Source organism: Calonectris borealis, chromosome 9 (assembly GCF_964195595.1).
Source record: "Calonectris borealis chromosome 9, bCalBor7.hap1.2, whole genome shotgun sequence".
Taxonomy (NCBI): Eukaryota; Metazoa; Chordata; class Aves; order Procellariiformes; family Procellariidae; genus Calonectris; species Calonectris borealis.
This window is the reverse complement of record NC_134320.1, coordinates 2,842,468-2,870,308: the sequence shown is the minus strand read 5'-3', so window position 1 is coordinate 2,870,308 and position 27,841 is coordinate 2,842,468. Positions and strand designations below refer to the sequence as shown.

The 27,841-nt window shown below is 41.5% G+C and overlaps 1 protein-coding gene across 2 annotated transcripts; it reads right to left on the bottom strand.

Moving 5' to 3' along the window:
* Positions 1-80: 80 nt before the first annotated feature.
* On the bottom strand, positions 81-27,206 carry PCCB (propionyl-CoA carboxylase subunit beta). Of its 2 annotated transcripts, XM_075157940.1 has the most exons (15): positions 27,028-27,206; positions 25,124-25,243; positions 22,701-22,769; positions 20,736-20,792; positions 17,251-17,364; positions 15,486-15,596; positions 15,037-15,145; positions 13,979-14,099; positions 9,954-10,035; positions 7,727-7,850; positions 6,266-6,373; positions 3,030-3,130; positions 1,730-1,828; positions 1,430-1,523; positions 81-358 (listed from the first exon to the last, which is right to left on the bottom strand). In XM_075157940.1, the coding sequence occupies exons 1-15, from the start codon at positions 27,184-27,186 to the stop codon at positions 237-239; spliced, it is 1,590 nt and encodes a 529-aa protein (XP_075014041.1). In that variant the 5' UTR covers positions 27,187-27,206; the 3' UTR covers positions 81-236. The 2 variants fall into 2 exon arrangements, with proteins under 2 accessions (XP_075014041.1, XP_075014042.1); XM_075157941.1 differs by lacking the exon at positions 20,736-20,792 and having other exon boundaries at positions 27,028-27,200.
* Positions 27,207-27,841: the final 635 nt, after the last annotated feature.

Below are 27,841 nucleotides of genomic sequence, written 5' to 3'. Positions count from 1 at the left end.
CCTCCAGCAGGCATTGCAGGTTGTGGTGATTATTAACTCACCAAAAAGGGTTTATAGAGATGAACTGATAAGACCCCAAGTTAAATGAGATACGTACTACGATTTATTGATGGTCATTAGCGAAATCAAAATGAAAAGAAATATTTCCGTTGTAAAGTACACCTCCACTTAAACAGAGAGCATTTGTGTTCAGAATACTGCCATGTCTTCCAGCACGGCCAAGCCCCTCCTCACCCTCACAGTGGGATATTAGCATGTTTCTTCCAGGGATTGGACTGTGTTTTACTAGCCAGCACGTCTAGGTCATGGCAGATGCGCATGCGGGTGGTTGAAGGTTGGATAATATCATCAACAAACCCTGTAAAAAAAAAAACACAACAAAAAAACCCCTGACCAACCATGAAGAGTTTGCCTCTCAGCCTTTTGTATCTAGGTGGTAATGTAAATTAGCAAAATCAAAACAATATTTGGAATAAACAGTTCACAAGTTACAAATTAACTTAAGAAAATAATTTTGAATAGCCTGAAAAGGAAATATTCCTGTGTCCATAGTTTCTAAATTAGAAACATTTGCTTTTTTAATTTTTGCAAAAGTTAGCAAGCCGAAAAATGTTAAGGAGGGGGCTTTACTCACTGAGTACTGCACCTGTTACTGCAAAGTTTTAGACATACCATCTCCTTCCATCTACTACTATTGGTCTGATTTAAAGGCTCAGAAGCGTTAATTAGAAGAGACATCCCTTGACTTTGCACGTGCAGGAGTCTGGGGTTTTTTCTGGCTCAAACAGCAGTAATAGATAGTCTGCTGAAAAACCAGAGGGAGCAATACTGTACGTATTGGTTGTGGTGGAAAACAGCTTGGCTAAGCCTTCCCAGCTCTATGGCACTATTAACAGGATTTAAATGAAGTACAAAACCAATCAACAGGGTAAGCCAGCATAACTGGAAACAGAGAGCGCTGACTCCAGAATCTACAGAACTGCCTTCTAGAGCACAGTTAATGCTGCAAAGCTAGAAGTAAAATTCAGAAGTAAAAACAGTGGCAAAATTTACTCGAGAGTCCTGGGGAACAGCACTGAACTGAACTAAACTCTGACCCTTTCTCAAGGTCACTGGTCTGCATCTAGGACTGTCAAATAGATTGTCAAAACACTTGTAAGGAAAAGGCTTTTGAGATGCTTTCTAATATCTACAAAATTGAAAATACACTTGTCAGTGCAGTCCCCACATCTCACCAGTCTCTTTCCATCTGAAGATGTGTTTTGTGTCTAGATGCGTTTTTCCTTCACATGCACAACCTATGGGTAAGCATCACCTTTCTGACTCTGATACAAATGTTTTGCCTGAATAACTTACTCAACAGCTACAAGTTTATCTACGTGCAACGGGCAAACTCAAACAGGGAGCACAATGTGTGAGATAACCATACCTCTCATGGCTGCGGGAAAGGGGTTTGCAAACTTATCCACATATTCTGCCTCTGCATCTGCCTCTTTTCCTCTGAAAATGATCTGGACAGCACCCTAGAAAGATAAAGTCCAGGTCAGCGACAGTAATTCGGTCCGTACAGAGGAAAGCCTCTTCCTCCCACCACAGCGTACAAATGTGCATTCAGGTAAGCTGCTTCAGGGAAAATGCCAGTTGTCTTCATCTCGCTAGGCCGCCTCTGTGCCGCTGTAAAGGCGTTGATGGCTGCTGCACAGCAGTGTGAGAGTCAGCCTGGATTTACCTTTGCACCCATCACTGCCACCTCTGCAGTAGGCCAGGCGTAATTTGCATCTCCTCTTAAATGCTTTGAACTCATCACATCGTAGGCGCCCCCATAGGCCTGCAACAAAAACCAAGGGATTAATTAGTGTGTGAAGTGACCTCGCAGTGGCAATAGCCTACATTCTTTTGCAGCTTCTAGTATTCCAAAGACAAGCAAGTGGGGCTAAATTTTACCTGAAAGAGAGCATGAGCATCTCCGTTTTGCTACACCAATCATCTCCTAAGACTAAATGTCTCTTCAACTAGAACCACAAAAGAGCAAGAATGGGGGCTGTTGATAACTAAGACCATTCTTGATGGCAGATAAAGAGGAATCTGCGTACACCTGGAAGACCAGGCCTCAACCTGCACCCTGCACGTGCACACAAACAAACCAGTCGGCGTGCTTCTGGAATTTCCTGGCCAGGGAATGCAGCACTCGGACTCTGCAGTGCTCCACTCTGGTACTGGAAGAGGTCCAGACAGCAGTGATGAACAGAGACTGCAGAACTGCAGAGCAAACTGCAGTAGAGTCTGTTTCAAGGCATTACTGAAAACTACAGCAAGGCTGCAAGCTTGGGAAGTGAAGGATGGTAATATTCAGAAGAATCACAGAAGGGACAGAAAGACGGAAAGTTTTTTTTTCTTTTTTGTCATGATAAGTCAAAAGCCTATCAGAAAAACAAGCAGAAGGGGCAGACCAGCAAGGAAAAAGCTAAGCCTTTTAGGACCCAGAAGGTCCCCGGAGCTTATGGCAGCATGGTGTCAGGTACCTTCTAGAAAAAGAGAAACGAAGAAAATTAATTAGACTATAGCAAAAGTATGCGGAAGAAGAGAATCCACACGAGCGTTAAATCTGCAGACACAGCAGAAGAAAGATGCAATCATCAGGACTGGTTTTGGAAAAGGAGACTGCAGTGGCAAGAACAGAGAAAGAAGATCGCAAGGATTTGCTGTGTGCAGACAGATGGCATGTCCTCAGTGAGACAAGCTGGGTGACAGAGGACAAATACCTGACTGAAGGCATTCCAGGGAGAAAGCAAAGAGCAGAAATACGCGATTTCACAGAAATGAAGAGACAAAAGGAATGAAGGAACTGAGAATAGAAGAAATGGCCTCTTGTAACGTGACATGAAGAAGTGTTACCAGATGGGACAAATAGAGATGTGATAACGATAGATAGCAGAAATGGGACAGATGGACGAAGCTTCGCGTAACTAAAATTGCTACCAGTGAAAACAGGAACTCTGAAAGAGCACCATGGAATTGTGCCAACTTACCTTTCTGGTGATGATAGTAATTTTAGGCACAGTTGCTTCTGCAAAGGCAAACAGTAGTTTTGCACCATGACGTATGATTCCACCATACTCCTGAGCTGTACCTACAAATGACAAGTAATTTTTTTCACTCCAGGGAATTCACAAAAACCCCATATGCAGTTTGGCAATTGTCATCATCCATTACTGGCAGCAAACCTAACGACAACCAGAGCCATGTTAATATCCAGGAGAAGGTAAAATCCAGGGAATGTTCTCCATAAGATGCTAAGCAACTACGAAAAATCTCTCGCCAAAAGCAGCGTATATTTGTATACAAGGTCACAGAACCATAACACTCACCAGATGGTATCTTCCTAAGAACAAAATACAGTTACATCATTTTCAAGACTCCAAATGTGACTAACAGTGAAAAAAACTGCAACCTAGATTCACTTCCCCAGAAATCCACTCTTCCAAACCCCCTTTTTTCTAGACCATACTGAAAGGCAGCTTGGCTACCATATCAAGGACCTACTCTAGTCTTCCTTCAAGCAAGCCCAAGATGATGGAGCTTAAAAGACAGAGCATGAATTCCTCCGTAAGGATTCTCACAGCAGGTGGTTCTGGAGAATGATCATATGCAGCAGATACGAATGCAAGCCATCCATTTTATAGGGTGTCCGACACAGTTCTGTCCCAAACACAAGCCTAGCGGAACTTGACTTGGAAACGGCAATCCCATGTACCTTATTTCCAGGATTTCTGAATTTCAGACCACTGGATATAACAACTCTACAATTACTCTCTAGCAGTTTATCCACCTATTGTCTTTTACCCTCAGTGCCTGAGATAACCTCTTACGAGTACTTTGGGATTTTTTTAATGGATTTAAAAAAAAAAAGTAAGATTTTAAGTCAAAATTCTTTTGTGAGAATTTTTTTTTTTTAATAACTTACTTGGTAATCTGTTTGGTGGCTTGACTTTAATGCTTCCTCTCAAGTGCAATTTGACTATCTAGTAATTTATGCCTACACTTACAAATGCCTGTTCTCAACTGCAATTCACTTTTGGTTCTTGCATTTCCCTCCAGCCAGTGGGACTTGTCAAGCCTGCAGACCTTCCCAGCAGCAGAAATCAGAACAGCCACGTCTTCTTACCCCAAGAAGCAGTCTGAACACAGCTGGGACGCTCAACCTAGACCCAGAAGCTGGGAGGCACTCACAGACCCTATAATCTAGTCACAGCCTTAGTTTCTAATTCACACTTAGAACAGAGTAGCCAGTTACTTAAAATGCTTCAAGTCTAAGTTCAATTCAACTGTTATTTGAACTATTTACACTGTCATCCATGGCCAATTAACATAAACTCTTTTCTGGCTGTAGATTCAGGCCCAAACTTGTTTTAAATACGTGTTTTTATCCAGCTGCAGGATATGAATGCCTTAAATGTCATCTCTGTGCACACCTATTACATTAGGGGCTATTTAAAGTGTTTGGGTCCCTAATACTGTGAGATGTTTTGTACACCTCTGTGAGCCGGTGTGACAAATTCCTTCTTCTTCCCTCCTGAACAGAGAAACGAGGTGATCAATGCCCTCAGAATTTACTTAATCGGAAATTTCTAATGCTAATGTACTCATCTTGCCAAACTCAACAGTTTAGGATCACTATCAAGCCTCTAATCTCCTCTCTTTACCCTTCTCTATTTTTATTTATCTTCCATTTATCTGCTTTTAAACCAACATCCTATTATGCAATATTAAGTTACTACTTTTCATTGGCTATATGGAAATAGCTTTGTTCTTGAATTCTCAGCAACTGTCCAAATCTAGATTCCTGTAGTGGCCCCTGAAGTGAACTAAGCTGCTTCTCGGTCCACGTCAGAGGAGGAGGGTATGTCTACAGCAGGAAAGAAAGGAGAGAGGGCAAGAGGGAAGAGGAAGGTTCTGTTAACGCCTTCTGTATTGCCTTACTGTTAAAACATGCAAAATACATTGTATTAAAATAAGAATGGAATGTTGACTAGTGACATTTTGATGCTTTGATAGCTGTAGAGGCCTTGAGGTAAACCTTGGTTTATACAACAGTTTTAACCTTAGATTCAATTGTATGAAAGACTTAATGCTGTTTATCAGTATAACATTTATATTCCTCTCACAAGCTGTTTTCTAACAGGTCATTTTAACATTAACTACTCATACAGCCTATGCTGTCTAATCTCAGACCTTTCCTTTTTACCTTAAAAAAATGCCTTGGAGCATGAAAGAACCTAAGCTTTCCAAGATACAGGGAGGGGGTTTGTGTGTAACTGAATCAATGGCAACCAAGGACATACTTTTTTCCCCCTATAGCTTCATCCTTTACACATTTGGGCATTAAGTACAGCAGATGAAGCTGGCGGATGAGGCAGACTGTTTCTCTTGCTGCAGCAAAGCTTGGATAGCAACATGGGCCGATACCAGTTCAGTAACTCCAGTGCTGAGCAGATTTTGTTGGAATGCATCTTCATGGTGCCCTCAACTGCCACTCATGACCACAGGAGAATGAGCAGTGCTGCGCTCTCATGTAATCCTGAGCAGAGGGCTAACAAACCATGTGTTGGACTGCTCTCCACCGCCTCTCAGGAAGCCACAGTCTTTGCAGGGCCTTCTGGTACCACGCTATCCAGCATACAGGCATAGAAATAAAACAGTATCTAAATAAAGCAGCTAAGCATTTAAAGGGACATGGAGTCTCATTATAATAAAGAAAACAGTGTAACTTCCATACCGTTTATAAGGGCAGCATCTCCAGGGAATGCAGTTTTTTTCTTAGGCAGGCCACAGTCAACAGCGTTGCAATTGTGCTGGGATTCCAGACAGTAGGACATAGCTTTCCAGAGCGTGATATACCCACGCTTGGCCCTGGCAAACGGGTCATCCCAGCATCGCTATCGGACTGCTAAACACTTTTACTGCATGAACTGGCCCTCTCCTCAGTGAAGCCCAGCAAAGCTTTGTGATCTCAGAACACACTGATAGCAATATTAGTGGCACAGTTAGGCACGTACTTCATTTTTCTGCAATTTCTTGCATATTTCAATATTCTTTTGTGATGACTACTGTACTTAGATTACAGAGTTTCTGTCCCCAAAAGTGGCATTTTAAAACCTGGCTTATTTAAGTCCACTACAGTAAAGGTCTTCTCACAGAGTTTTTAAAATGGGTTTTTAACACCACCCACCCCCGCAACTAGCTGAAATATAATGGCAAAGCATACCTGGCAAAAATCCAGGAACATCCACAAAAGTAATCAGAGGTATGTTGAAAGCATCACAGAAACGAACAAAGCGGGCTCCCTTCACAGAAGAATTTATGTCTAAGCACCCTAAAGTTAAGAAAACAGGGTAAGGTGTTGCAACCAGTCCAATGATCTGCTAACGGCAGTAATTCAAGGCAACGTCAAAATCACAGTCTATTTTAGCTGTATTGTCTTCTTAAAACAAAACAAAACAAAAGCTTATCTGTAGATAACATGTAATCTGCCATGAAGTTTTGCTGGTTTAGAACTAAGATTAGAGTACAAGCTACATTCAACAGACACTTATTTCGTTTTTCTGACCACTGTGCGTAGAGGCTTTCTATCCCAAAAAGTAGCAGTTTAAATGGTATTCTTGTAATTCAAAGTATTTTTCTGTAATTTTCTCTTTATTGATGTTTTTTCAGATCAATCATATTGAAAGGTTAGAGAGGTCTCCATTTAAAAAAAAATTAAAAAAAAAAAAGGTCGACTAGTATTTTAATAAAGAGCAGCATTTTTGGTAAACACGCTGCAAAGTATTCATGTTCTGTTTCAGTGCCATTTAGAATTATATTATGTGCTATTACATTAAACCTAAACGCATTTTGTATAAGAGCATCTATCTGAAACATTAAAAGTGTTTGTTAAAATGGAGAATATCGAATGAAGACTAAAGTAATATTAAAACCTGCTGACTATCTAGTATCTTGATAGTCATATCTTGTAAAGGTTATCAAAAAAATAAAACATTATACTGGGTCATCCGATTTTCCCAAACAAAAAGGCACAAACCTCAAAAACAAGGAGCGAAACAAAAAGTCCTGATTAGTGAAAGTCACTTCAGAAATTACCTAGTTAGGAAGGAAAGCAAAATCCCTTGACAGTTAAAAACCTAAGGATGAGCTTAGCTATAGCTACGTGTTGTAGCTATGTCCAAATTATTTGAGGTCAAGAGCCCCACACTTGTGTGTCTGAAAGCATTGCATTTTTCTAGCTATAGCAAAAAAAAAAAAGTTATCTTACACTACAGAAGAGTTTTAGGTGTTTTAATGCTGTAAGAATGTAGTTTCCGTATTATGCTTAACCCAGTTAATTGCAGGCTGCTGCTGAATAGGTCTTCTACTCACCCTGCTTATGTGCTTCTACCAGTCCTCTACAGCAATCATTTAGTTACCTGTGAGCAAGATCACCTTGTTGATCCAACTGAAGAAATTAACTGTTTTTCAGTTAGTTTTAACATGTCACAGCTGCATTACAATGAGATTCAAGACAAAGTGGTAGAAAAACATAGTGAGAATGAGTGGAGGACCATACAGAACATAAACAGTTCATCTCCTAGCCAGCCAGCCTTACAAAGCATGCAAAAAAAAAGACAAAACAGAGAGGAGGCACAAACACTGTTAAAAACTTTCACATCGGACTCGTACAGCCAATTCTAACCTGATGCTACTTTGGGTTGGTTGCCCACTATCCCAACAGTGCGTCCATTCATCCTGGCAAATCCAACAACAATGTTTCTGGCATAGGAAGGCATGATCTCGAAGAATTCCCTTTCATCAGCAATCTGCAAGGGTGAGAGTTAGGCAGAGCCCTTATGAAGACATATATGTATATGTATGTTTATATACACAGGCAAACACAAAATCAGTTATGATAGTATCAGAACTTTTAAAACATTTCAGAATTTGCAGAATTAAAAAAAAAAAAAAAAAGGAAGAAAGAAACCTTTCAGTCGTCTTTGCAGCCTTCATTCCAAGAAGTTACTAGTGCTGCACTTGTTATCAAAACTGCCACTTAAGCATTCCATCAGAGAACATCTTTATGACATTTCCTCTGCAGTGAGCCTTTTTTCCTAGCTCATAACAAATTAAAACTTCAAATCAGATGTTAAGAACTTCTTTCTCGCAATTTAATTATTGGCAGACTACACTTTTAAAGAACAATTTCCAGTGATAAAAAGCAAATAGTACTTTGTGGAGCTCAGAAACTCTCCCTGACATGTTTAATATATACTCTATTTCTTTGCAAGTTCAGAGCGCTTCGTTAACCGAGGCCAATATAGCATGCTCTGCTGTGTACATCTGCCCCAAAGTCACCGACGGTGCATACAGTAGAGAATGGAGAAACGCTTTTATCTGCACTAGAGGAATACACGCGCTACATCAAATGTGTCTATCTGGAACCGCGAATCCTTGGTAGCTGCACTTCTCCCTGGGGTTGAAGTTCCAGTCTGTGCTCTGCAAAGTGACATCCACTGGTGTATAACGCAGCATCAAAATTCACATGTTCAAAGGAGATCATAATTATACGTGGAGCAGTAGCGACACCTATACACGGCTGCCTAGTGTTTTCTACTAGAATTCCTTGTTTTCAACTGTTTATGACAACTTTGCCTATAGAGACTGCAGTTTGCCAGTCACTTCTGAGACTGAGGAAAATGAAAAGTTGTGAAAAATACAAGTATTATTAAAGTAGGTTTATTTCCTTCCTTAATACTTCTCGAAGTCTGTGGGAGGGATTTTTTTTTCCTCCTAATTCACTTAGCTGTTTTTTAAATGCCACCTTTTAACTTGGAACAGGTAGTACTGAAATTCAGAATGGAAGAATCCAGAGATTAAAAACATACCCTGAGCTTGCTTTCTTCACTAAAATGAGTCTAAATGCAGCCAGTTGCAAACTGAAACATGTTAGCTGAATCAGCATATGGGGAGAGAGAGTCAAATAAAATAGCAAAAGAGAGAAATTTGTAAAGGTCTTACAAGCACAGCTGAACTCCCACCACCACCATTTGTATACGCTGCCTGTGAAATGGAGTTATTTCTAGCTTCATCACCCACTTCAGAACCCTGGGTCATCTGCCATTCAACATCTGAGTGGTAGAAGCAGCACCTAGAAATTTTAATATTCAAAATTTGGACTCTCAGGGTGCTCTACAGGGGGCTGTAACAGTTACATGTGATAAAACTTCTCTTACAACCATGTTCTCTGCCCAAGTATTTATCATGTAATAAGTTGTTACAACTGGAGAAGTGAAGTACTCGAAGTTAGGCAAGAGAATTATCAGCATTGCCTATGCTGCTTTAATAAAGCCTCCATTATTTATACATTGCAATACTGGCTTTCAGAGTTTTTTTAAAAAATAGTAAGATGTTTCCTTCCCTGCCACCCTCCCAGGAGATCTGCCTCACTTAATGAAACTTTAATGTTGGAGTTCCCAAGCTTCTGAGTGCTTGACTTGAAATTAAAAAAATATATTCCTGTACTGTCCGTGTACGTGACTGTCTCTTAGAATAAATGGAGAAGGGTAAATCTTTGAATGCACTCTATGTAGTTTATCACCTTTTATAAAAAAGTGATAGAATTCAAGACAGTTGTAATAAGGCGGAGGGAGGGGGGCAAAAGATAGAACTCAAAGTGGGGGGTTGTTTTGAGCCCAGAGAGAAAACTGAATTACAGCATCTTTTGTCTGTACAGTTATGCTTGCAGCAATAAGAAGATGTATCCTGAAAACAAATGTTAGGATTCCTTTCATCTGCTAAAATCTTTTTTTCTGCAGACTTAAAAAAAAAAAAAAGTATCTTCAGTGCCATTCTATTGGTTTCTTTCAATTATTTACACACAGAATATAATATATCCATATTAACAGTGTTCACACTAGCAGACTTACGGAGTGTATGATATCCAGCATATCGTAGGCTTTAGTAGATTCAATTGGGACAACTGTGTCCAGCTCAGGAACCAAACGGTCACTGCAGAAAGTAAGTAAGTGTGAGCAACAATATTTACAGATCAGATGAATACCAAGACAAAAAACTAGGGCAAACAAGTCTACCTCTCTGAGACTTCTTGGAAACTGCTTCTCAGATATGGGGAGAAGAAACAGGCCTCTTCGTCTCAGCCAGTTGTGCCTCAGGCCACCGAGCCCTCACGCTCAGGAGGACAAAAGCCTGACCGATCTCTTCCTGAAGGAGACATCTGTTCCATAGGAACCTCTGCTCATGAAACCAACTCCTGGAAATACCGTTTCTCCTCTCTGACTCGAGGAGCCTAGTATTACACATGCCGAGTATCAGCGGGGAACGCGAGAGGCAGGCAAATCCTACAGTCTGCAGGGGGCACTGGAGGCATGTTGGACACTGCGTTTGGGCACAAGTCAGCGATGGGGAAAAGGGTTTGGTAGAACAACTGTCAGCGGCAGGGGCAGAAGAGCCTGCTTAGCCAGCGGCTCCAGTCCTTACAGCTGGATGGGCAAAGTGGTTTCTCCCAACGGCGGAGCAAGGTTTCCTGTCATATACCTGGATCTACTGTGCACACAAAGTTTAGGAGCTGCACATTTACAACTCTGATCCTTTCCCTGCCCATGTTGTGCACCTGTGATTTTAAATACACTTAACCGTAGGAAACTCTTCCATACTTATTTTCCCTGCCACCAAACAAGGAGAGATTCATGAGTGGGGAAAACACATCCGGTCCCAGCTTCTTCAGTTTAATGGCTGTGTTTAAAGAATCTCTGCTGTTACTCTGCTTAACTCAACAGTGATGGCTTCACGTGGAGCTTTACATTTAACAAAAATGCTGCCCCCCTGTTAGCAGCTGACACTATCAGTTACCTCAATCTTTGACCGTATTAGCTGCATTACGGACCTACAGATGTTAGCATTCACCGGGTCTTTGGATTCATTCACAGTCCCAATGCGGGGTGTCCGTTTTTATGAGTCATCACTGAGGAGACTTCAGGGAGTATTATATTTGTGCTATTCCATAAAAATACTGATCTATATTTGTTATAAATGGTGTTTCTGTGGAGTTCTTATTGAATGACTCTTTTAACAATGCTGTGATTTAGTACATTTAAAACAAGACAACACAAGGCTCTAGACACCCAATTTAAAACTGAAGGAAGTGATCTGCAGTTTGTCAAAATCAGGCAAAAACCAATAATGTAAGCCCCAGGGCTGCCTCTGTGCTCCTTCACATACACAGGACTAGAGAGGCACAACTCCTTGCCCAGGGAGTAAGAGATACATCTATTAACAGAGTAAAACTGACAGCAACACTTCCAAGTATTTTTCCCACATGATTAAGAGTATTGCATGCAAATATTTCCATAAAATGATATAACGAAACCTTAATCTGATGAAAGCAACCAATTTTAACGTACTAAACCCCAAGCTACAGAAGAATGTAAATTTTTTTCTTGTCCATAGAGTAGATATGAATGTGCTCTAAGTTCTGTCCATTACCTGTGGTATCCCAAAGGATAAGGAAAGTGGAAAAATGAAATTATTGCTTCCATAAATTCACAGTGCTGTAGACTACAGAGGGAAATTATAACGGCATTAAAATGAATAACCACCATCAAAACGAAGACATTACCCAGGATATCAAAAGTTTCAAAATCTCCTTCAAATTATCACAGATAAAGGACATCTGGAGCTTGCTAGTAGAGTCACTGGACTTAAGAGGTTGAGAACTGTGTTTCTGACAGATCCCACTTATCAGGAAGGAACTGCTGCTCATCATCAAAGCAGTCATCTGAAGCCTGCGACAGCTTGAGACACTCTCACCCAAATCTATATTAGTTTTCATTCGATACAAAAGGAAAACTGTACTCCGTTTACCAAGAATTGATAATAACCTCCTCCAGAAATCTGTATGCATACTTCAGGCTCTAAAGGAAACGAAATTTGTTTATACTCAAGGACACATAAAGGTAAAATCACACCATACAATATACCAAATGCAATGAACTAGACACCCTTCAAAGGCAGAGGATGTATTCACCATTAGTCAACTTGGTACTATAAGGAACCTTCTAACTCTTTAGAACCCAGGCCACTGATGTCAAAAACTCCAACCGACAGAAGTTTCAGCAACCAAGATTGACATTTTTCAACACCACAAAGAACCTACCCACCTAGAGAAAAAAACAACAAACAAAACAAAACAAAAAAACCCACCAGTTTCTGGACTTAACAATGAAGACAAAAGTATGTTACATTTAATTTGCATTATTTGTGGCAATTTTTTTGCGGTGTGAAAATGATGCAACAAGAAATAAATTGCTCTGGAGGAATGGGCTTTGACTGGAGCAGCGGTAAGGATCAAACACATCAATTCAAAACAAAAGGAGTCTGTTAAGATGTCAGTATGTCCAGATGAAATATTACCAATGTAAGCATTAAGACCACAAATGGGAGAAATACTGGTGATGCTGCTATAAAAACAGGCAAATTTAACAAATAGAGCTGTCTTCACATGTACAAAGACTACTAAATTGAAGTTCTTAGTAGAAATTATTGAGCATTTATTATACTGTGATCCTCTAATAATGTATCTGGTGCTACGTAAAAGATTGTCTCCCTTAAGAAAAAAAAACTAATTTCTTTTATGTTAGTAGCTACAACGTAACTGACAGCTTCTCACAAGAAAATAAACTGCCTATTATGAGATACATTGATTAAAAAAACCAGACTGTTGTTTCTGTAATGAAATTAAAATATCACATTCAAGTCTAGAGGGTAATTATCCCAGTATGACTTGTTGAATGCTTAGAAAGAACATGATAACCTCAGAGATAATCCTCCAAATATACCAAATAATATAAGAGATTTGCTTTGCTTTGTCACTATCAAACCAGAACAGTCTTCCAGTTTAATAAACCCCTGAAGATCAACATGTTAGAAAAAATTAGGAGCAGTAACTAATTGATCTGCCTGACCATTCTCTAAAAGCAATTGGCAAATTCATTTCTCTAATAGTGAACACTCTATTTCAGGTACCAAAGCAGCGATTTGTAAAATCGATCCAAAAAAACCTCCCAAACTGTTTCAAAGACATTGCAAAGAACAGTGAAGCATGAAGAGAAGATAACCTTCCCTACTCACATGTTAAAATCTTCACGCATGTAAGAACCACAAGACATAGATCACACACATCTGTAGAACTGAAAGGAACAAATTCAGGAGCAGCTCCCATACAGGAGTGAGCGACAACCTCTTACGGGTTCCCTACAGAAAGGGCTGAACTGGGGGTGCAACTGGATCTCAGGTCAAAATGCTTTTACTCCTTGACATTCTCTGTCTTTAACACTACTAGCAAGGCTGTCTACTCAAACAGTCCCGTGCTGGCTCCCTGGCTGTCCCTCTATCTCTTGCAAAAATTCTCTGATAAAAATCCAGACAGTCGCCGTTTTTCCCCTCTTGAAATGACTCAAGTCCTTCCTTTGTTACGTTGCCAACTACACAACGAGCCTGATACACAAGTACCTAATACATAAAACTTTCTGCCTCCTTTGCCTCCTTGTTGCTTCCCCATCTCTAACCTTAACAAACAGAACTTACCCAACAGACAATAACTGACAAAGCAGGGCAAGTTCTCCCCACTTCTGTTCATTGTGCTGTCTTCTGCCTCACTCGCTTATTTCAAGGGACTGTGACAGCCCATCTGTACAGAGATTACTTCTCATATTCTGTACACAGCCTGCATAACACTGCTTTCAGAAAATAAAAAAAATTAAATCTATCAGTGAGCACGTATGTACATCTACATGCATGTTGAAACACTTCCCATATTCACACACCGAAATGCAGAATTATCAGCCAAGATCCCAGGCACAAAACACTCATTTCTTTACACTCCTTGAGCCAGAGAAGCCATGAAATTCAGTGGACAGAGACAGTCCCCTCTTACCTGGGATCATGGCATTCACAGACTGGAGCTGGATCACGGTTGCTAAGAGGTAAATAATTAAAGAACTCTCGGAGATTAAGTAAAGCATCTATGTCGTTCTCAAAGGCTCTGTGCGCGACTCCTGGAAAGAAACAGTTAAGTCACTATTGAAATTATTTTGCAAGGTTTCATTTTCAAGTATGTAGCAATAAAAATACAAAGAAGTAACAGCAAGAAATTTTTAACCCAAGCTACTGACAATCGGGAGTTTTAAGCCACCAAATTTGGCCAGCTACAAATATTTAGAAAATGTGTGGCTGTATCAGACTTCCTCCTTAACAGGTCTGGATTGTTGATCTCGTATTTTAAATAATGTAAACTGGTTTATCAGCTGTCACAGACCTCGCTGTATCCCAGCCTTCTGGAATTCAATCCGGGTTACTGTGCTGCACGCAAGCTTTGGACTACAAGTTCTTTTATAAATGCTGGATCTGAGCAGTTGTCTATGTGTGTGGTTTTGGTTCATCACCAGCTCAGTTCAGATAGAATTTGAGATCTCACAGTCATTTTGAGCCTCAAGAAGATTCATTAGTCACCAAGTTTTCCCAGAGAGGAAAAGAAAAAAGCACTTAATTTCACATTGCCACTTGGTTTATAGTTAAGAATCATGTTCAATCAATCAAGCAAACAAGGGATTGTTAAAAATCTTTCAACCCATGCAAATTTCTGGACAATAAACAGAAAAACCCACACCACCCCAAGCCCGCTTTGCTAAGTCCTGCCCTCCGACAACCTTCCCACTTCTAGAATCTTCTGTGGGTTTGCCACTTTCTCTTCCAAATCCCAGAATTCTCCCACACTCCCACTTTTCTTACTTTGTTTTCCATTACTAAAAAGGACCAGCAAGAGAGCCCTATACAGAGTGAGATCCTGTGCTTAAATAGAGTTTTATCACTTAGACTCAAGTGACACCCATGAGTACAAAAATCTGTGTTGGACAATCAGCTGTTTAGCTAGAACAACTATGTCATTTACTTTGAAGAATGATTAGTATGTTAAGTAAACTACCCAGCTCTCACCGGATACAGCAGTGTGCGTCTTTGCACCCCCAAGCTGCTCCTGAGTGACATCTTCATTGGTAACAGATTTAACTACATCCGGGCCAGTGATGAATAGATAGGATGTATCCTGGGGGAGGGAAAAAAGCAAAACCACACAGTAAATGCTAGACCCAAGCTGCAAAAGCACCTAAGGAAAAGCCACAGTCTCTAGAGACTTTCCCCAAAATAAGGAAACAGTAGAACATAGGGACAAATTTCTTAAAAATCCTTAATGCATTATATTAAAAATCCACAGAAAACGCAATTATCCACAAGTTATTTGGGAAAGTCTTTCTTGAGTTTTCATTAAAAATAAGCTTAATCCAAAGCAGGAGACCATCTCAAAAAAAAAAAACAACCTTCATGTGGGGTCAGTTTGTGTTTGATCAATGTTACCAGCAGCAGGTCAGGATATACTCCACCCTTACCTTCACCATGAATGTGAAATCAGTTAAAGCAGGTGAATACACAGCTCCACCAGCACAAGGACCCATAATGAGGGAGATCTGTGGAACTACCCCAGAACACAGAACATTCCTCTGCAACAGAACAGACAGACATCTAGTTTTACCAAAAAAGTACATCTTTAAGTCTATGCACAGATTCTGCAAGAATTCACAATCACAAACAGGAGAGGACAGCTTGCTTTATTTACTGGGAGACAAATATCTGGACAGAATGTCTTGATGCAAATAGAACCAAGATAATTTTGTTGCTACTGTTTTGCTTCTTCCTGTTCCCATACATTTGATTTCATACACCATGCAATGACTGCAAAGGAAGATGGAATGTGCGACCTCAACAGATGCTGCAGGGGCAAAAACTTCACTGAGCCTGGAGTGGTGAGAAGTGTATGTACCTGAAATTTGAACATACAGGTACGCTATCGCTCAGAGGTAGGAGTAAGCTGTACTAACCAGCTGTGGCAGAGATTCATTTAAAATCAGATTCCTGCACTGGCTTGAGTTTTATGCAATTAAATTTACGTGGTGAATTATTGGTGTCCACCAATATGGATGGCATGTTGTCCAAAAAAATGTTTTCATTGCTCATTGCTCAACTGGATTACAATTGGCTTCTGTAACTGTTCAACTGCATCATCCCAGATCACACTAATCCAAAAGACTGTTAGCATCTGACTTGTCATCCCATCTGATCACATTCCTACTGAAAGCACAATCATGTTTATGTTTTGTGCACTTACTTTAAAACTGTGTGTTTTGTAGGCATATAAAATAACGTCATTTCAGTGAAGAAAAAAAAAAAAATCAGTAGTCTATCTAGAGGAAAAATTCTTGCGTTAGCCACAAAAATATTGTAGAAATATAAAACTTTCACCAGTCCAATCAGTACTACATGTCCCCAAACAGTAAGGTTAACAGGTTCCATTGTACTGCATACTGTTCTTTGAACCTCTGATTTGCATCTTCTTTTCTTTCCTTTTTTTTTTCCTCAAACTTTTTTTTCCCCACTGACCTACCATCTTGACAGAACAGGCACTTGGTGCTTCTGATCCGAGTTTCTCAAGTTTTCTTCATGTGCATAGTGTTTGATTTACTTTAAGTCCCTCTTTCTGCAGTGGAAATCTTTCACCTTTTATCAGCCCTACTGAAAACAAATCTGCTGTGTGAAGTTCTTAAGATGTCTGTATGTCAGAGGAGACATGGGGACAGCTGGTGGTGGATCACAACCATCAGTCACCTAACAAAACACCCTCTGAACTACAGCACGCCCACCTGTCTCAGATAAACACTCGAGACAAATTACATCCCAAGACAGGCAATCTGTACATTAGTGTGAATCAGAAAGTTAACTGAAAGAAAACCCTAAAACAACTGTTTAAGTAAACTGCCTATTCTTTCATTCTTAAGACGAAGGTCACTATACAGCGCAACTCCTACAGAGCTTTTCATTGGATCACAGTGTTTTACAAGGCTCAGCATTATCCTTATTTAACAAATGGGTAAATGGAACTAAAAGGTACAGTAATTTGCCCAAAGCCAAGAAGAGAACCAAGAGGACAGTCCAGGTCTCGCAAGCCCTCATATATGCTGCTTTATCCACCAGGTAACACTGGCTGAAATAGGATGACGATAACCTAAAAGTTTACTTACAAACACCGAATTAAGTAAAGAAAGACTTCGTCCATCTTTGTGGATGCCAAGCTTCCTGGTCGTCCAGCAGCCTACTTACCAAAAATATATCTGCATAGCCAGCCAAGGACTCCACTCCCTCCTGGATACGGGCTCCTCCAGAGTCATTCAGCCCAATCACGGGTGCTCCAACCATGGCAGCTTGATCCATGACCTGGTGATGAATACAAACTCCTCATTATTGACCTAGCTAAGCTAAAATCCCAAAGCAACCAACCTCCAAAATGTATATCCCCCAGAAAAAAATCCGTACATGCCAGAATTTGAACTGCCTACATAGTGCTCAGCTTCTCCTTTAGTATTAACTATCACAGGTCACTAACCGCTTACTGGGGCATCACGTTTTGACTCATTCAGTCTGGAGGCTAAAAGATACACATTTAAATGCCTCTCACGACCTTTAATATTTATCTGCCTTACTAGCTGTGCATCTCCATACTCACACAGCATTATCCAAATCCTGTGCTAAGTGACACAATCACAGGAGTTTGGACTGGGGAGGTCCAATCTCCCTCTGTTCATAAGAGGTCTCAACTGCACCTTAAACACTCCCTCACACATGCCTAATTTGATCTTAAAAGTTTATTGAAGTGGTGATTGTGTAATCTCCCTAAGCAGTATATTCTAATGCTTGATTATCCTTAGAAGTTCTTTGAGAAGACTAAACTGAATCTTTCCTCTGGAAATTTAGAAACATTACTTCTTTCTTGATATATAGTAGACAGGGAGAGCAAGTAACTACTTCCTTGCCTCTGACTTCATAAACATTCAAGTACCTCCAATCTCCCTTCAGCCTTCATATTTCCCTTAGTTTCTAGACTAAGCACCATCAATTCAGTCACACTGTTCTTTCTACATCCTATTTTCTAGCCCTCTGATCATTTTGGTTATTTGCCTCAAGATCATACGCAATACTCCAGCAGAGGCTTAAGTGGGAGGATTAAATTCCTTACATTCCTTACATAAAATATTCCTGCTTATTACATTCCAGTAAAATATTTGCAGTTTTCGTAACGCTACAGCACTGGCATATTACGTTAAGATCTGCTTTAACATTAAGATCTGCTTTAACTCCTAAATAATTTTCTGTAGAACTACATATTGTCTGTCAATCCCCATTTTGAATTTCAAAGTTACTTTTCCCTGCCTGGTATTAGCCCTTTCTGTCATTGTTACAGAATTATATCTTATTTCAGACAATCTTTAACTTAGTAAGATTTTTAAAACTTCAGTCCTGTCTTTCAGAGTGCTTGCAGCATCAACCTTGAATTTTATATTGCTTAGAAACACAGTAAGCATACTCAGTCCCATTCAAATCAATAGTATCCCAGCAGTACCAAAATTCCTGCCTGAACATGAATCAGTGATAACTCTCTGGAGAGTTCTAAAGTGGCTTTGTTCCTACTTGCAGTCATTCAATGTAAAACAGGGGTTCTTCATGCTTTGTGTCTGGACATCCATTTAAAAGTTGGAATATCACAGTGGCAGATACACAAAATGACTTTACAACTTAAATACAATCCCACATTTAAAAAGCATCTGTGGATTGCAAACAGAGGCTCTGTGAGCCACGAGTGGCCTTGTTTGCTTATGTGAATGTTACACAAGGCATTATCAAATGCCTTATTAAAAGTAGTTGGGCTGACATTTATTGCTTCTTCCTAGAAAGCCTGTCACCCTACCAGGACAGGTGAGTGAAACAATTTCACTCGCACATTTTGCTATTTTCCAGGGCCTTATATACAGAATAATTATTTATTTCAAGGCTTTTCCAGACACTGAAGTTCTTCCTACAACACACATCAATATGCACATTCAGACTACTGAAAATATGTTCATGTATTTGAGACCAGACATTTTTTTGCCATACCAGTATTTGTAGGGAACATTTCAGGATTCATTCTCAGAAACACTTTTCTTCATCTCATGGACTCAACAATTGTCTTGAAACTTGACATCACAGATGCACACATAGGCTTTAAAGTGTTCTCCACCACAAGTGGGCACATATTACTCTCAGAAGAGCCACACTGAATCTCTACTGCTTCAGGGAAACCATTACAGGCATTTAATGTGGTCTGAAAGACCACAAGGCTCTTCTGCAAAAGTAACAGGCAATCTGTAGCCCAGACCTGCCTAGCCTGGAGCTTTGCTGCAAGATGCCAAATATTGCTACCTCTCTGCAACTCCAGGAAAAAATCCCAAATAGGAAATGATTACCACCAAAGTGGCAGATCTCCAGGGAACTCCAGCCAAGGGAGAACAACTTCACCGCCATGTTTCATGACATTTTACGTCCCTTAAGCCACCAATAAGGTCTGCAGGAGCCAAGGTTGTCTCTCTCGGAACGCATTTCTGCTTCCCAGAATTCAGCCCAATAAGAACTCGGAGAAGTGAGACAGATACCACACTACCCAGCCAGTCTCTTTTGAGCTCTCCACTGCCCAGGCTGCAGCCTCAAAGACTCTGAGCCGCAAAGCAACTGATGCATCCAGAGCCTTCAAACTTTGGAGCCTACCATTGACATTGATGCCAACCAAGAACAGTACCAACTAGGAAGGACTAACATTTTTTTCTAGTTCTGCTACCAGCACTCTCCCTGCTTCTTTAGAAATAAGAGATCAAAAAAACAGTAGAAAGCATCCCAATATTCCAGTACCGTTACATCCCTCCCCAACATAAAGAGACACTGCAAAGCTCCAGTATGAAAGGATAATATCGAGTCTTTCCCAATATCAGGACTTGGTAAAGCCAAGTAGTTATTATCCAGCCCAAAGCCTTCATGTTTTCTAGATTTATACCTTCTCACTGCTGAGGAGCCTATGCCAAAAAGTAGTACTTCCATCAGGAGCAAAGGCCTAGCGCACCAAAAACCTTGTTTCTGATTCCATAGCAAGAAAATTCAGGAAGTTTTCACCAGCCCACACCACTGAACACTCATGCATGAAAAAGTTCTTGTCCTCTCCACCCCTGGGATTCAAACACCAGCTCTTCCAGTGAGACAAGCAGAAAAATGGGAATAAATAGCCACAAGTGCCTGATAACAGAAGCTCTGAGTATCAAGGTGACCTCCAAGTTGTAAAATTGTTTATCTTCAGATTGTTTACTTGTTACATTTGATTTTTATAAATATTACAGACTTCCACATAGCACTGTTTATAGGAAAGTTTCTCCCAAGTCATTTCACATTCCTCCAGTAGACAATGGCTAGTTAATTTATATTTGTACTTTGCAAGTCTCTCGTCTTTTGTAGCACAGTAGAAAAGGAACCTTAATTTATACAAAGTGTGTATTACTTGGAAAAACTCTCTTATATTTCAAAAGCTTCCAAAGGGGACTTCTCTGCTCACCTGTGCCTTCACAACTTAACTGACGTGAGGAGGCAGGCATTTTCAGGTTACCATGACATACGCCAGAGTCCACTAAAGTCAGTCACAAATCATCTTCTCCAAAGTCATTAACACAACACATTGGAAAAAAAAATGCTGACAATTTTTTGGTTTATTTTCTCCTGTGAAATATTACCTTGCAGATCTTCTGGGCATGAGCTCCAGATAAACTACCTCCAAATACAGTAAAATCCTGGAGGGAAAACAAATTTTCGTATTAGGGAAAGAATCATTTCAGTAAAATGTCGTAAAACGTTGCAAGTAAACAGTATAATCCTACAATGCTCTATATTTGGTATGCTGCTCCAAAACAACCTGACTCCCTTACTGCAGCCTGCAGATCAATCCTGTTCAATGCAAGCTTTCTTTACAAGTAAAAAGATCTTTTATATGCATCTGCCAGTGGATTCTATGTTAAAATCACAAACTTACTATGTCCCATTCGCTTTTTTTTTCTTCACAGAAACATTCTCTCTTTCTACAAACCTATGTTCTTCTTTCATGGACATTACCAATACTGGAGTAGTCTGGAGAAATTTCACCTGTGAGGAGGGCCCCACTGCAAGAAGCAGCAGTAAGATATGCCTGCAAACAGGCAGAAATAAAAAACTGAAAATACGGCATTGTTCTATATTCATGAGTTATGCCCCAAGAGCCGATTATTCTTTTATGGGTGCTGTAGGGACTACGTCAGCCAAAACTGCCTGTTGGTGCTACAGTAAGCCTGAGCAGTAAGATCTTGAACAAGCAACACGAGGCCCTGGGACTGATCCATAAGAGAAAGGGTATATTGACACCTACTGGCACCAATAGAGCCCAGAGCCAACTTCTGGTGAGCTTCACTGATGCATTCCCACTCTCAAAGAAGTCCTAAAAACTGTGTGGACAGAGAACAGCATGACTATGACTAGCAGTTGAACCGAAAAGGAAGGAACATCTCCGGTGGCAGATCGATTTGGAGGGGAAAAAGGTCTTTAAATACAAAAAAATATATATATATATATATAAAAAAAGAGGTGTATCATGAAGGGGCACATTTAAATTCTTTTAATATAAAAACTGCCCTCTACTTGTGTTGTTCTAAAATTAAGGTCTCTGTTCAGCTCCTGTCTTATGTTCAGGCCCACATAACACTGCCCTTCCTTGGAAGAACTATGTATCCAAGACAAAAAGGCAGGGTGTACAACTTGCTCCAACGTCACACAGCAACAATCATTTTGGCCATGATAGCAAATTGAACAAAGGCTATTTTGTGGCCCAGAACAGAGAAACAGTTACCAATGATCTGAAAGAAAGCCTTTCTTTCACTGTGTTAAGACTAACCAAGATAAATCTCTACCTGTGGTGTTTCCTCTAAAATATTTTTATTTTAATAAAAGAAGTATATTTTAACATAAAAAGTATATCTTATCTATCTATTTATATGCTATCTATCACAATCCCTTCAACTAATCAAAGAGTTCGAACCTCAGAAACAATTCAAGGTTGCTCAAGTGCCCTCTCTCATGAATTCCACTCATTGCAATTCCAGTTGACATTTCCAGCAAACAGCCCCCGTTCTGCAGCTTGAAACCCAGAAGATGGTTCTCAGAAGTCACAAAGCCCTCCACTGACACTTGCAGGTCTCCACACGCCTGCAGGAGCTCATCCACACACATCCAACTGCAGGGACAGAGTCAAAGCTTGCAACTGCTTTAAGCACACAGTGCTTAGTGATTTCTCCATTAATTTACTTCTGTGTTATCAAAAACATGTTTTTGGGGGACCCCTCCAGTCTCTCAGCATATCAATATCCAGTGATAGTACACTGAAGTAATAACAGTTTGTTTTTTTCAAAACATTCCCGGTGGCTCTGCATTCTTCACTCTTTTCATCTCACCCTTGTCAGAACTGCATCTATCACCCAACAAAGTTTTTAGAAATGCTTTTTTGCTGCTTCATGTCTGAAGGTGCCCTGCTTCCTCCCACAGGATGTTATATCTATCTTATGCTTACTGGTAGAAGGTCAACAGGTACATTACCACATGGCCACACGGAGCTATTGTGAATTTATTTAAAGGGTAAGTTCATGCTATTTAAAAAACAACAAGCAAAACCATACCTGACTGAAAACATACGCCAGTCTCCCATTAATCCGTCCACGGCCAGTCACCACACTGTCTCCAGGATACTGCATTGAAAAATTAATAAATTCATTACAAATAATAATTAAAAAAATCAAAGCAGCAACGACGTCCACTAAAAACCCCACAAACTTATACTGAGTACTAAGTCAAAGCAAAGACTGATTCTCCAAGAGGACTGGTCTTTCATGTTTGCAGTGGGGGCTCCACAAAGATTTCCCCCAGCCCTGGAAATGAAAACTAGAGGTAATATCACATATTAGTTGTGTATTAGTGTAAAGATTAGTGAATTTTGCAGTTTCCCTTCAAATTTCAGCACATTTGGAGTTAAGGCAAATCATGTCCTTAGAGACAGGATGTACCTTTTATTAGGACCACCTGATGTTTTTGAAAGAATGGACACAGCGCACAAACCTGTCCTGAGGTGTTGATACAGGGAAAAAAACAACCCTGGAAAGGTCAAAAAAAAAATAATTACAGTCACCTCAAATACTTCAACTTGACCTGTTCCATTTTTCACCCTGTAAGTAAGGGAAGAAGAAAGAGCTGGAAGAGGAAATGTAGCCTGTGAATCTTAAAATCTGCTGATCTATGTTGTCTCACTTTTTAGTAAAAGAAATATATAGAAGTCTTTCAAGACAACAGTAGAAAAGGAACTTTACTGGGCTGTCATAAAGGAATTCCAGGCATTTAAATGCCTTTTGCTGTTTGGTATTACAAAAAAAAAAAAAAAAAAAAAAAGAGTATATCATGCAGGGCCCACTCTAAGGGCCATTTATGCTCAAGGTGATCTGTTCTCAGAAAGGTCATACTGGTCTGGGGACTTTTCTCAGGCTGCACAGACAGCACTGCTACCAACCCATGGTTCTTGGCACACAGAACAGCAGGAAACACACCTGTAGTTCCAGCCACTGTCTCATGCAGATGATTCCTAAAAGCCCAAGCAGCCTGCAGAGTGGCCTGGATGTGGGTACAAGTCTTACCCTACCTTCAGAAAGTTCCAGGAACTCAGAGAAATTCAATGCTAAACTAATATTCCAGCTCACTGGCCACAGTTAGGTCATCTGTTGTGAAACTGTGCTCTGTAAACACAATCTGCAGCTCACTGAAAGGTGAATTCTGAAGGACAAGGAAAAAATTAACCCTCTTGTCACTCTCAAGACTGCTGCTCCTCATATCTTCAGAAACAGCAATTTGTTATCAGCACTGTGGGATGCAGCGTTGAGTAGCATGATGAGAGGCAACACAGCCGTTATTTGTTTCCCGAGTTTGCTAGGGAACAGAGTAAAAAAAATTACTTAGAGAAGACAAGACATTTGCTCCCACACTCATTGAGAGGGGAGAAGGTCTAACACAACATCCTTCCCAGCACCAAGTCCCATCAGTCTCCTGGCTACTTGAACGAAAACAAATCCTTCACCTTTGCCAGTTCCCAATGCCCCAGCTGCTCATGGTGGAAGCCTGCTGATCCTTCCCTCATCCATAGGATGCAGCCCTGCAACTTGAAGGACTGAAAACTGATGAACTGGTTTAATAAATGCATAAACAGAAGTTGTAGTTGTTGTACGCAGGATGGGGCAGTGGCACATACGGAGCAGCTTCTCACCACACCCCAAACCAGAATACTCCACAGCAAATAGGGGCCTTTTGCTATAGGAAGATTCACATTGAACAGGCACATCTGCACTAGCCACCTACACCTCCCAGCATGTTCATTGGTCCTTTTTGTACTAAATCGCAACAAACTACTTTTCCCATCTAGTAATTTATCAGGCATCAATGCTGTGGTGAGAGACTCTGGGGAGCCATAGATTCTTCTTCGACGTGATGAACCTCATGTACCATGTTGGTTTAAGATACATGGCTGTATATCTGAAAACTGCATACACAAGCAGATTGCAACTTGCTGACAGACCAGTATGAAGGCTTGAATTTCCAAACATATCCGATTTTAAGGCTCTAAAGGATTTTATGACTCTACAGTTTGGTAGGCATAAATACGGATTTATTTCATCCCATAACTCTAACGTTATCTGTAGGGAGGCAGAAGTATCCACCCGTATTTGTTCTTCATCATCTGACTTGATTGACAAAGTTGTAACAACAAAGCTCTGCAGCCTCGCCTATTATTTAAAATACAGATCTAAGACAATATCCAGAGAGGTATTTGAACCAAACAGGTGATCTTATAAAAAAGGTATCAAGTTTAGACAATGGAAAAGTAAACCATGTAAGCTGTTAAGTGGAAACTGAGAGTAATAAAAGGAAATTTGCAAAACAAAAAGGGAAGAAAACGGAACAAATAAAAGAAATTACATGTGAACAGAAGAGCCTATTTTCAACCAGCTGGCTGGCTAAACAGCGAGGACAAAGGAACAGGAGTTATATGAAATAAAAATACCTTATTCTTATTAGAGTCCATCCCAAAGTCAGAACACCTGTGTTCCACAAACATGTCATATTCATCAAAACTGTCGGGGTCCAACAGCAGAAGAATTCGTTCTCTTGCTGTCAGCTTTCCCTGAAATGGAGCAACAATTAATATAGCCATCAGGTGGTTCTGGCTCTGTTTACTGACCACCAGCAGATGTAGTTTAATCAAACATAGCCTCACTTGATCTGCTGCATTTGGCCCATTAAGCAACTGCATGCCCCCAAAGCTGGAAATAGCCTATAAAGTGATTATCCTCCTTAAAAACAAACATAATGCAAGCCAGACTTTGAAAAGAAGGCTGACTATTGGAGCAGCATTACCACAAGATAAAGGAAACATTCTCAGAGTCTTTTCAACAAGATATAATAGCACCCCAGCTATTTTTGCCTACACATTTAAATGCCGCTATTAAGGCCTTTGTTCTATTCTTAAACATGGAACCCTTCTACAGCTAAACCAGTCTTTACCAACAGTTCAAGGCTCAATTCACCACGCTCGATATTTGGCTGCAGCAAATGAGAGGAAAAAGGAAATATGACAGCCTGCAGGGATCTTCTGACAAAATCCTTTTGTTGTTTTTTCTGTTGGACACTGGTATAGGCAAAAGTAGAGTAAGGGCAAAGAACATAATAAATCGACCAGATATGCATGTCCCTTGCTCATACCAATGATGCCATGCAGTAATAAATGATTGAAAAGTTCTTTTTATCTTAACCTTCCAAACAAATTTGTTATTTCCAACCCAGGTAAGCATCTGTCTACAAAGGTCAGGGCACCTGGGTTGTCTTCTTTAGGGGATGGTGTGACCCCACCGACAGTAAAACACAGCTCGGCTTCTCTACAAAACTTCTGACCAGTCCGTCAAAAAGTTCATGAAAATCAACAAATGCAGGAAAGACTAATGTAAGTCATAGATTTAATTTATGTAAAACATGACATAAGATGTTTGGGGCCCCCAGACATGCAGAAATGCTTGCATATTGGTATGTCAGTGTCCTATATGTAACTCAGTGAGCCTGTAACTCTTTTCAGATGTTGTATAACTGCGGGAGGGAAACTACTGATGGGCGAACTGATCATTCATGTAGTCTTCACTATCTCCTTGATGCCTACAAGCCATCGTGGTACCACTAGGTCCTTGCACTAAACTGAAAAGACATCCCAGCAAGCTACAATAAACAGAAATAGGAAAACTATGTTGTCACCCCCCTCAGCACTGCCTAAATTCTGAACAAGAGAGGCAAGAGACTAAAAATCCAGCTGTTGTCATCCCTCCCATCCGTCTTTTCCTCTGCTTTATTTCCACTCTTCTAGCTCTTTGCTCTCATCTCTCAGATCAGCTTAGATTTGCAATAGCAGCGTAAAAGATGAAACTGTGCCGGACAGTATGCCTCCAAGCCCACCGAAGTGTTAAGCAACCTAGAACTTACCATCACATGATAAGCACAAGTTGCAACTTTTGTCTACGCTACCCCTCACACACATGCATTATAGGCAATCTGGTGACAAAGCTGACGTAAATGAATTATTCTTTTTTCTGCCTGGAGTAACAAGTAATGCCGCTTCAGCAAAGCTCCCCCGCAAAAGGGCCTCTGCAACGGAAACGCAAAGCCGCCCCGGGTCTCCAGTACTCCAGCGATTTCCGCCTCTGACCGCGGGAGGCCGTCCGAGCCGTGCCTGCCCTGCAGAAAGCGGGTCCCGGGCCGGAGGCTGGGGGCCGCTGTGACTACCCCTCCCCTACCCAGCTACTACGAGCTGCCTGTCGCGAAGCCGCAGAGCCCCGCTACGGAGCCCGGCGGCGGCGGCGGGACGGCCGGGCCGGGGCCCCGCCGTGGGGGAACCGGGAAGGCGCTCTTCTCCCCGCGGCTCACCCGCTTGTGCTGCGCGTCGATGCGGCCCTGGCCGCCGCCGAGCAGCGCGGCGCGGCGCTTCTCCTCGATGCGCTCGGGCACGGAGGGCGGGCGGCCCCCCGAGGCGGCCCGGCACAGCGGCGCCCCCGCCGCCCGCCGCAGCACGCGCAGCGCCGCCATGTCGCGAGCCAGCCGGCGGCACCGGCGGCGGCAACGGCGCCTGCGCGCGGCCCTGGCCCGGAGCCCCTGGCCCGGAGCCCCGGGGCGAGGCGGCGCCCAGCCCCGGCCTCGCTGCCCGCCGCCGCTCGGTTTCCGGGAGAGCGCGGCAGGGGCTGAAACGGATGACGGGCCTCCGGGTGGCCCAGCCCGCTGGCGGCTCGGGGGTCCTGGTAAGCAGGCTCCCCTCCTGGCCGGGAGGCCCGAGAAGGGGGGGCGGCCGGCTGGGCGCTGCCATCTTCGGGTGGCCCTGGCGTCTGCCTTGTCCTCGGACCCTGCATACAACCGGGCAGCTGCCTGACACGCAGCCCGAGATTTCCTCAGCCCCATTGTTAATCACTTTTGCCTTTGCGCAGGGAAGCTCTCCGACAGACCACCGTGAAAATGCATCGACTCTTCCCAATCTCCGTTTCCTCTTTAGTTGAGATACTGTTTTGGCTTTGAAAAGCCGCTGGGACTTTGGAAAAGCTGCACTTCAGAAGTGAGGGCGGCAAGCGAAAGTGTTCAACTCTCAAAATTGGCTGCCCCCTCTTTCTTCTGAGTGCTAGAAAGTATTTGTTATGAAAACACTGTCCTTGTGATGTACTGGCACTGATTCTCTGCCTCCTCGTATTAACAG